The 11,512-nt window shown below is 35.4% G+C and overlaps 1 protein-coding gene across 1 annotated transcript; it reads left to right on the top strand.

Moving 5' to 3' along the window:
* Positions 1-416: 416 nt before the first annotated feature.
* On the top strand, positions 417-11,106 carry LOC139896940 (nudix hydrolase 1-like). Its single transcript, XM_071879570.1, has 2 exons — positions 417-570; positions 10,677-11,106. Exons 1-2 carry the CDS (start codon positions 441-443, stop codon positions 10,967-10,969), a joined length of 423 nt encoding a protein of 140 aa, XP_071735671.1. The 5' UTR covers positions 417-440; the 3' UTR covers positions 10,970-11,106.
* The last annotated feature ends 406 nt before the right edge of the window (positions 11,107-11,512 follow it).

Genomic DNA, 11,512 nt, shown 5'->3' with positions numbered 1-11,512 from the left:
ATTAATCCTTCCGCTGCAAATTTGGTTTTATTCATATAGTATTTGTTCTCATTTTATAATATGTTGGTATGTATTATGATATTGAATCACATTTCGCCCAGGCCCTAACTGAGGGTGTGATAGAGTGGTTGGACCATTATGCAACTTGTTAATAATTTAGGGGCAACTATGCCAAAAAACTTAGAAAAAAGTTAATCAAGCTTTCTGTTACAAAGTTCATGGACCAACCATGCAATTTTGTTATTTAAAAAAGATTATTTAGTTTAGCGGTATTGAACTCATTAACCTCGAAATTATCATTTTGAGTTTGGTCATGGTCAAAAGTATTTTTTTAGAAAAAAAACAAAAATAAAAACTTCACTTTCACATTTAAATATGCTTCGTCTCTCCTTCAAAATCAACGTAGTTGAATCCATCAGAATATATCTGAGAACAGTGCGATGTCGCCGGCGCCGAAGATCGGAGTTGCCGTATTTTTATTGAAAGATAATAAGATACTGTTGGGGCGTCGACTGTCTTCCAACATTGGGACCCACACATATGCCCTTCCCGGCGGTCACCTAGAGTTCGGTAACTTCTCCATTTATATAATCCCAACGTTTGTAGGCACTTAAAGATCATTTTGTATATCTAGGATGTGTTTGGTAATTACTTTAATTTATTAATATTAGTATAGTTTATTTTATGGTTTTCTTCAATTTATTGAAATTAAAGTAAGATATATATTTTTTAAGCTTATTGCTAGTGTTTGGGTGAAACTAGCTGGAGCTGAAACTTATAGCTGGAGCTGGAACTTGAGCTTATGAACTAGAGCTGAAACCGGAGCTTATTTTTAAAACTGGTAGCTGGAGCTTATTATTTTATATGAGTGTGTTTGACACACAGCTTCTTGGAGCTTATGAGAGCTTATTGAAGCTTGAACTTATAATTTTATTAAGCTTCAAGTCATAAACTTTGTATGGTAGACATAAAAAATGAAGCTTATGAAAATCATAAGCTCTTAAAAAATAAGCTACTTCTAGTAGCTTATGAAAAAAAGTAGAGCTTATGAACTGGAAAATAAGCTCCAGCTAGTTTACCAAACACTTATAAAAAATAATAAGCTCCAGCTACCAGGTTTAAAAATAAGCTCCAGCTCTAGCCCATAAGCTCCAGCTCCAGATAGTTTCATCCAAACACACCCTATAAGTGTTTGGTTAATTAGCTAGAGCTTATTTTCAGTTCATAAGCTCTACTGATTCTCATAAGCTACTACAAGTAGCTTATTTTTCATGAGCTTATGATTTTTATAAGCTCTACTTTTTATGTCTACCAAACAAAGCTTATGACTTGAAGCTTATTAAAATCATAAGCTCTCATAAGCTCTCATAAGCTTCAATAAGCTGGTGTGCCAAACACACCCCTAATCCAAATATCATCTATTGTGCGCATAGTTTGCTTTCTTGATCTTGTTTTTTGATATTTAATCCTAAAAAAAAAAAAAAAAAAAAAAACTATCAACCAATCACCCATTACCCCTGTACGGAATCAAATTCATTCCCACTTTACCTACCATATCCTTTAACAAAACCTCTACCTAGCTATGTTTATCAACCTTTTACTTAGTTCCAAACACATTACCATCTTTATAAAAGTCGCTACTTGGACTAGTCAGATGTTTGCCTACTTCGAATTATTGGAGTATGATACAAATATAAAGCGAGCGGAAGCATTTTTAAAACTTTACAAAATCATACTCTTCCACGGATCATTGTACAAAACTTTAGTAAACAAAAACAAATTAATGAAACGAACAAGAAGAGGTTAGATTACAACATTTGTAGCCTTCTGAAGATCGAATTTGAAAACCCAAAGAAGAGTTCCTCTAAACGGTAGACACCCAAAGTTCCAACATTGCTTCGATCTATACCTTCTACTTAACGGATTTTTTCTTCTTTCTTATTTCCACCAAAACCGAACCCAATTATATATTTCAAGTATTTTGGTTACTTGAAAATGAGAAAGAGAAAAATAGCATTTTTGTGTGTGTGTTTTGTATCTTTTTTAACATTATATTTCCAATACCAAGACTTGGTATTATATATTACATAATTGATACAATAATACATCTAGTACAAATATAATAAATAAAGATTTGGAAAGATTTGCAAAATCAAATCTTTATATAAAATAAGATTTACAAAATCAAATCATATTTTATAAATCAAATCAAATCTTATATCTTATATAAAATATGATTTACAAAATCTAATCAAATCTTTACATATTTAGATTTGTAAGTATATGTATACACATAAAAAAAACTTACTTAATTTATTAAACCATTAACTAATGATTAATAAATTAATTTCCGATTAGAAGGTATATCAAACAATTTACGATTGGCCTTTGTGTGTGACCGAATAGGATAAATGGACTTTTATTATTTAATGTCATGGGCATATCTTCGAAATATATGTACCACGGTCAAACCACGGTCGAACCGTAGCCAACCCGAGAACATATTTCCAACAGACTCCCACTTGCACTGACATTAATAATATTGGTATGTCTTAAAAGACACACCATGTGTAACAACTAGTCTGCTAGGTTACACTCCTATATTTTGATTTATATCAATCATCCTTTTGTTCAAGATATCTATATGAACGTGTGACATGGTTAAGTGTCAATCATCATCGTTCAAGATTATGTTTCCCGATAGAGATTTGTGGTGATCAAATAGACTGCAATTGCATTAATTCAGTCGTAGCATGGCCATGCATTTAATTCAGCACAAATCAACGAGGGGCCCAGATATATCGCTTAAACTCGTTTAAAGAAGAAGGAACAAATTGCTTCAACTGTATAGACATCCACCACATTCCATGATATATACCCAATCTGCTCCCTTATGACCGGCATTTACGCACAGCGTTAGAAACAGGTCAAAGTATAACATAGTTTGTGTCAGGATTTCTCATACATATCCACTCTAGGATAAATGATGTTGCCATCTTAGAGCTTACCTTTTGACTTAAAACCATGAAGTAATGTCTAAGTGTGGTCATTCCAGAACCTTGAATCAACTATCAAGTTCCTCATGAATGTAGTTTCATATAAGCCTATATTACTACACTTCATAGCAGCCTTAATTCAATTCTCTCTTCTTTAGAGAATGACCGACTGTGAAAGTTTATGAAATAATATTCATTGGAAGTTAAAACATGCAAAAAGAAACATGGAAATATACAATGAAATGATCGCATCGTGCGTATAATATAATCTCGATATATTAATCATCAGATCAATTGCAACATATATTATTACCCAATGTTTAAAGTTTCAAACTTAACATAAAAAATACAATCAAACTTTATCATTAATGACACGAATGCCAATAGACATGCTATGAGCATCATGCTTAGTCTGTGGCAAAGGCTTGGTGAAAGGATCAGCCAAGTTCTTAGTCGTGTCTACTCTACTTAATAATATGTCATTTTCTGCTACAAGTTGACGGATGTAATGGTACTTTCTGAGTATGCGCCGTGTGCGCTTTTGTGACCTTGGTTCTTGAGCCAAGACAACCGCACTCACATTGTCGCAGAAAATCTCAACATGATCATGGATTGTAGGAACCACTCCTAGATCCCCAATGAATTTCTTTATCCACATGGCCTCTTTAGCAGCTTCATTTACCGCTATATACTCGGCTTCTGTCGTAGAATCAGCAATAGTACTTTGCTTGCCACTTCTCCATGTGACGGCTCCACCGTTCAACATAAATACAAATCCTGATTGTGAAGAGCAATCATCTCTATCTGATTGGAAACTAGCGTCCGAGTATCCTTTGATGCTCAGCTCGTCATTCCCACCATAGACCAAGAACATCTCTTTAGTCCTCCTAAGATACTTTAGAATGTTCTTGACTGCTATTCAATGAGCTTCACCAGGATTGGCCTGATAACGACTAGTCATGCTTAGTGCATACGACACGTCAGGCCTAGTGCATATCATCGCATACATGATCGATCCTATAGCTGAAGCATATGGAGTCCGACTCATGGTAGTCGACTCCAAGTCAGAATCGGGACATTGAGACTTGCTCAATATCATTCCAGGGTTCATAGGAACGCACCCTTTCTTGGAGTTATGCATACCGAATTTCTTCAGTATCTTATCTATATATGCACTTTGGTTTAGCCCAATTAATCTCCTTGACCTATCTCGATAGATCTTTATTCCCAAAATATATGATGCATCTCCTATGTCTTTCATGGAGAAACATTTTCCTAGCCAAGCTTTGACATCTTTCAATGTCGGGATATCGTTTTCCATGAGTAATATGTCATCGACATATAGTACAAGGAAGACTACAACACTCCCACTAGACCTAACATAGACACATGGCTCATCTTCGCTTCTGATAAAATCAAATTCTTTGATCTTCTCATTAAAGCAAAGATTCCAGGTACGAGAAGCTTGTTTAAGTCCATAAATGGACCTTTGAAGCTTGCACACACTATTAGGATACTTAGGATGTACATAACCCTCAGGTTGTGTCATAAACACATCCTCTGTTAGTTTACCATTAAGGAAAGCTGTTTTTACATCCATTTTCCATATCTCATAGTCATAAGATGCGGCTATGGCAAGAAGTATTCTAATGGATTTCAGCATAGCTACTGGTGAAAAAGTTTCATCATAGTCTACACCATATTGTTGCGTGTAACCCTTAGCCACCAGTCTGGCTTTGAATGTGTGTACATTTCCATCCATATCGGTCTTCTTCTTGAAGACCCACTTACACCCAATGGTTTTAGTACCTGGTATATGATTAATCAAGGTACAGACTTGATTATCACGCATGGATTGGATCTCGTTGTCCATAGCCTCCTTCCATTTGGCAGACTCGGGGCCTTTCATTGATTCCTGATAGGTAATAGGTTCATCAGAATCTATATTTTTGTCATCACACTCAAATATGTGTAAACTATATTTCTTTGGTGTTCGAGGCACTCTATCAGATCTACGTATGGGTGGTGGCTGTAGGTCAGTTTCTCTTTCAACTGCAGGCTCGTCGACCTCTTGAGGAGAATCGGTTCCAATATCGGTTTCCATGTCGATTGATTCTTGAATTTCTTCAAGGTCAATTTTGCTCCCACTGGTTTCTTTTGATATGAGATCCTTTTCAAGGAAGACTCCCCTTCGGGACACAAATACTTTGTTCTCAGTAGGGTTGTAAAATAAATATCCAAAAGAATCAGTCGGGTAACCAACAAATAAACACTTTTCGAATTTGGGTTCAAGTTTATCTTGAGCTTCACGACGAACGTAAGCCTCACAACCCCAGATTCTTAGATATGAGAGAGACACAGTTTTACCATGCCATATCTCATAAGGTGTTTTAGAAACTTTCTTGGTTGGGATGAGGTTAAGGATCCTTGCGGCAGTTTGTAGGGCATAACCCCAAAAACTGATTGGAAGCTTTGTGCGGCTCATCATGGATCGAACCATATCAAGTAATGTTCGATTCCTCCTTTCAGCCACACCATTATGTTGTGGTGTTCTAGGAGGAGCTAATTGTGAGATTATCCCACAACCCCGTAGATGATCACGAAATTCATCATTAAGATATTCACCACCTCTATCAGATCGGAGAATCTTAATTCTTTTGTTCAGTTGATTTTCTACTTCATTTTGGTATGCCTTGAACACTCTCAAAGTTTCAGACTTTTGTTTAATTAAATAAACATAACCATATCTACTGAAGTCATCAGTAAATGTAACGAAGTATCGTTCCTGGTGTCTAGTAGGCGATCTGAATGGACCGCACACATCAGTGTGTACCAACTCCAATAGATCCTTACCCCTTTCACAGTTTCCTGTGAAAGGTGCTTTTGTCATTTTTTCTAACAAGCAAGATTCACATTCGTCATATGATGTAACATCAAATGATTCTAAAATTCCATCTGACTGGAGTTTTGCTATGCGTTTCTTGTTTATATGGCCTAAACGACAATGCCATAGATACGTTTTATCCAAACCATCTTTGAATGAATCAACATTATAGATTGAACTATCATTTAGCTTTATTGTTGTTTCCAAGATACCTCTACAAGGACTAGCTTTGAAATAAAATATTCCATTCTTGTAAACAAGTATTGATCCATTATCAAAACTAAAATCAAAACCATCATTAAATAAAGCATCAAATGATATAATGTTTCTTGCCATTTCGGCACTGTAGCAAACATTAGACAAAACAATACATAGACCAGAATCAAAAGTGAGCTTATATTCTCCAATCATATCAACAGAGGCAACGTTCTTATTCCCCATGATTAGATTGAGCTCTCCGGTCTTCAGCTTCCTACTTCTTGTGAGTCCCTGCACATTTGTACAAATGTGAGTACCACATCCTGTGTCCAATACCCAGGAATTAGAAATAGTAGTATTGTTTAGTTCAATCATGAACAAACCTGAAGGTACGGCGACTCCCTTAGCCCGTAGTTCATTAAGTTCCTTCAAGTACTTGGTACAATTGCGCCTCCAATGTCCTTTCTCCTCACAATGGAAGCATATTGCTTCTTCAGGAGACTTGGTTTGCGGGATCTTTGAAGTAGAAGAGTTGGCAATGCCCTTAGGTTTAGGTTTGAAGTTGGACGTGCCAACCATATCCTTGCCCTTGTTCTTGCCCTTTGTTTTGTTATTCTTCTTCTTGATCCCACCTTCACGAATGGCTAGGACGGTAGTTGCGGGTTTAGCTTTGGCCACGTTAGCCTCAGCGGTTTTCAACATGCCATGGAGCTCAATGATTGTTCTCTCCATATTGTTCATATTATAGTTCACAATGAATCCTTCATATGCGCTAGTCAGCGAGTTCAGGATAAAATTCGTTGCAAGCTCCTGACTTATGGAAAAACCAAGGCGCTCCAGTCGGTCTATGTACCCTTTCATTTGTAGTACATGGACACTAACGCTACTTTCCGTTGCCATTTTACAAGATACGAGAGCTTTCACGGTGTCAAACATTTCTTGCTTTGCTTGTTGTTGGAACATGTCCTTGAGTTGGTTAAGCATGTCATACGACCCTAAGCTCTCCATGCCCTTTTGGAGCTCCGGAGACATGGTCGCCAACATCAAGCATGCTACCTCATTAGACTCGGGACGACGTTTTTCAAACTCGGCCCTAGCCGCTTGAGTAGCTCTCAATCCGGGTTCTGTCGGTAAGGGTTCCTCAATTGCCCTGATCTTTCCTTTCATCCTAAGAGCAATTCTTAGGTTGCGAAGCCAGTCCATGTAGTTCAAGCCCGTAAGCTTGTCCTTTTCGAGGAGCCCTTTAAGGCAGAAATTAGTGATTGATGACGGAGTAGGATTTGTGTTTGTTGCAGACATCTATCATATTTTTAAAGTAAGTTGTATTAGTTAGTTTGATATGTTTAATCCTTGTTAAGATAATTACCCATGTGTTCAATATTCAAACAATTATAATTAACAAGGCTAAGATCCATATTTCACTTACGATAACGACGGGTTTACCGCGGATCGCCAATCATAAGCTATTTAGGTAGGTAACTATATTACCAATTTCATCCATTATGAAATTCTTAGGTTCTGCGGGATTTAGTGATAATCAATTATTTCACTTGGCATGTTTAATCCCTTCTACGCTAATCCTTCCTCGTGGCGGGTTTGCCGCGAACCACGATTTCAGATTGTAAACCGTCCGTGATAGATACACGTGAAATTCGACCCAAGACTCTCGGGTATCGCGAAATTCACCTCACCCTTCCCAACACCCAATTAAAGTCCAGCCCAAGACTCTCGGGTATCGCGAACTCTACCAAGTAGAAGGTTCGGATGTGTGTACTACTCATGGGTAGCGTAAAGTTTACATTTAAAACGGGGTTTTGTTTTCTGTTAGCAAAAGTAGTTTATTCCATTTTAAAACATTTGCTAATTAGGTATTGCGTGTTGCGTTTGTTAAACTAATTTTAACCAAACCATTTTAAGTGATTGTTGTCTTTTGTTTCTATACTAATTTTCTAGCTAGTATGGCATAGACAAATAAGAACACAATAATAATCATGACACGCAATTATCGGTAGTATGCCTCAAATCCTATGCGTTTTTCGATGAGCCAACACACGAAAAAACGGGGTCAACTAGGGACAAAACCATGTGTGAGAATCGGCTCCCACTAAAACCGCCATCTCCATTAAATGCTCGGACGGACCGCCTTGTGAACATCATCTTCGTGATTCCAATCTTGGTTGCATTATTTTACAAAATAACTATTCTATTTTCTATACTACTACAAATACAATATATGAAAAAGAAATACGACATGCAAGTCGTTTAATAATTATTACATTCATCCCGAATAAATAAGAAAGACGACATGCAAGTCGTTTAATAAATTATTACATTCATCCCGAATAAATAATAAATTAAATCACACAACCAAACATTCACAGGTCTTATAGAGGCAAATACTACCGATTTCATACAACAATCATATACATTACAAATGGAGTGCCAAACATCCATTTTATGAAACATGTTTCGATAAGGATTGATTTAAACAACACTTAATGGCACATAATAAATATTAATCCTTGTTTACATAACTTATGTATGTTAACCCACTTCATATTTTGTAAGTATGGTTTTCATGCCAAAACCATCCAAACAAACATATTAAGTGAATTAAAACATGTTGGAGATTTATCCACTTTAACAAAGCATAAAGTCTAAAATTAACAATTTTAATTTTCTCATTTCATGTAAAACATGAATATAATTTATGTACTTTATTTTCCTAAACTTTGAATCACTTTTAGTCAACATGCAAGTTACCTTATCAAATTTTCGGATTTTGACAGATTCATACATGCAACTTTAGATGGTCATATCTTACTCAATTCTAGTCCGTTTTCGATGATTTTTTTTTTTTTTCAAATTTAAGTTTTTTCAGTTAGCTTTCAAATGCAATTGGTCTCATACAATAATATTGAGTTTAAAGCCCCGTAACAGTCCATCAAAGACGGACTGTCCAAGCTGAAAAAAAATTCTTAAATGAAAAAAAAAAAATGAGTTTAACCCATTTTACATTTTGCCAAAATCCAAGATTCAAATTAGTATTTAGGAAACATAAAACATAAATCACGATACTTGTTTTGCATGTTTGTTATGCATGATCATCTCAAAGAATCATGCACAACGCATCCATCAAAACTAAATATCATAAGAAAAGTTTGCTAAAACTTGTACAAGATGGCTCGGATACCACTGTTGGAGTATGATACAAATACAAAGCGAGCGGAAACATTTTTAAAACTTTACAAAATCATACTCTTCCACGGATCATTGTATAAAACTTTAGTAAACAAAAACAAATTAATGAAACCGAACAAGAAGAGGTTAGATTACAACCTTTGTAGCCTTCTGAAGATCGAATTTGAAAACCCAAAGAAGAGTTCCTCTAAACGGTAGACACCCAAAGTTCCAACCTTGCTTCGATCTATACCTTCTACTTAACGGATCTTTTCTTCTTTCTTATTTCCACCAAAACCGAACCCAATTATATATTTCAAGTATTTTGGTTACTTGAAAATGAGAAAGAGAAAAATAGCATTTTTGTATGTGTGTTTTGTATCTTTTTTAACATTATATTTCCAATACCAAGACTTGGTATTATATATTACATAATTGATACAATAATACATCTAGTACAAATATAATAAATAAAGATTTGGAAAGATTTGCAAAATCAAATCTTTATATAAAATAAGATTTACAAAATCAAATCATATTTTATAAATCAAATCAAATCTTATATCTTATATAAAATATGATTTGCAAAATCTAATTAAATCTTTACATATTTAGATTTGTAAGTATATGTATACACATAAAAAAAACTTACTTAATTTATTAAACCATTAATTAATGATTAATAAATTAATTTCCGATTAGAAGGTATATCAAACAATTTACGATTGGCTTTTGTGTGTGACCGAATAGGATAAATGGACTTTTATTATTTAATGCCATGGGCATATCTTCGGAATATATGTACCACGGTCAAACCACGGTCGAACCGTAGCCAACCCGAGAACAAATTTCCAACACGAATGATCTACTTTGAACTGATAAATTCCACTTTAACCAACTAACAATGGACTTTTTACAACTTTGACCAATCGGAGAGAATGTTTGGGACTAGTAGAACTACTTCAAAATCCAGACTAGTGGGAGGCACTTTCACAACCATCTAATTGAATACTTTCTGACATCCTGTTTAGTTACTATACTTAATTTTTTTTGAACGACGATATCGTCATCGAATGCTCTCATTTGTCACCTACACATGCGTTAGGAGGAAACTCAATTCGCGACGATGTTGGTAGTACCATCGAAGGTTGGGATAACCCCACAGAGACCTTCACAAATCGCATTGATGTTGAAAGTACCATCAGATGTTGAAAACTCCCTGCCTAAAGTGAGAATCGAACCTGGGTTGACAGTACCCCAAGTTAGATCTCACCCCCATACCACTCAAGCCAAGCTTCGATGGTACTATACTTAATTTGCATTGTTGAAGTATGAAAGGTGTCAGTATTGTTACAATATAGTTTCAAGTATCACTAACATAAGTCTGTATATAACTTGTTTTGAATTGGTTCCTATAGGTGAAAGCTTTGAGGAATGTGCAGCAAGAGAAGTGATGGAGGAAACAGGACTAGAAATCAAGAACATAGAAATGTTAACAACTACTAACAATGTTCTTTCCGATACAGCACATGTCATTATTATCTACATGCGTGCGCTTTTATCAGATCCACATCAAACACCTCAAAACGTTGAACCGGATAAGTGTGAGGGTTGGAATTGGTATGACCTGAACAACTTGCCCGAACCAACTTTTGGACCGTTAAGAGCAATGTTGCAAGGTGGCCTAAATCCCTTCCATGTACACAATTGATCTACACAATTCTCGTCACAATCAAAAACTTATCTATTTAATCTTTAAAAAAATTGATTTATCTATTATGTGGTTAAATTTAGGTTGGACTCTCTCATGTTGAGACTTTGCTAGTACTGTATTAAACATCACTTGGGTACCAGTGTTGTTTAATTTGTGTTTTCTTGTTCTCCTTAATTTTGTTGACTACAAATTTGCAAGGTGTTGTAACTTGAATCGAAAAGCTTTCATTTAAATGCAAAGCTTTTTCAACCAGGATCCCCGTAAGATAAAAGATGTATCAAGTTCAAACCTCATTAGCAACATATCGTAGTCGATTAAATGTGCTTGGTCGGTTATTAGTTTTTCATCATATTGTAACAACAAACATTATCAAAATCATCTCATTCATGAAAACACTACGAATAACATCAACAGTTAACGGGTCTTTACAATACTCTTTTGAACTTTCAATTAAATAAACTCGCAACTTGATAAATTTGTTTGGAATGTTGAACTATCCGAGACCTATATGGTGGCACACGATGTATCTCAAACGAATTT

Source organism: Rutidosis leptorrhynchoides, chromosome 3 (assembly GCF_046630445.1).
Source record: "Rutidosis leptorrhynchoides isolate AG116_Rl617_1_P2 chromosome 3, CSIRO_AGI_Rlap_v1, whole genome shotgun sequence".
Classification (NCBI taxonomy): Eukaryota; Viridiplantae; Streptophyta; class Magnoliopsida; order Asterales; family Asteraceae; genus Rutidosis; species Rutidosis leptorrhynchoides.
The sequence above is the reverse complement of the archived record's forward strand: the minus strand, read 5'-3'. Positions and strand labels throughout refer to the sequence as shown.

What these genes read in the sequence shown, in the direction of transcription:
- LOC139896940 (XM_071879570.1), top strand. Translation starts at nt 441, where the DNA reads ATGTCGCCGGCGCCGAAGATCGGAGTTGCCGTATTTTTATTGAAAGAT. An exon ending in CGGCGGTCACCTAGAGTTCG is followed by an intron (nt 571 to 10,676) that starts GTAACTTCTCCA and finishes TGGTTCCTATAG; the next exon opens with GTGAAAGCTTTGAGGAATGT.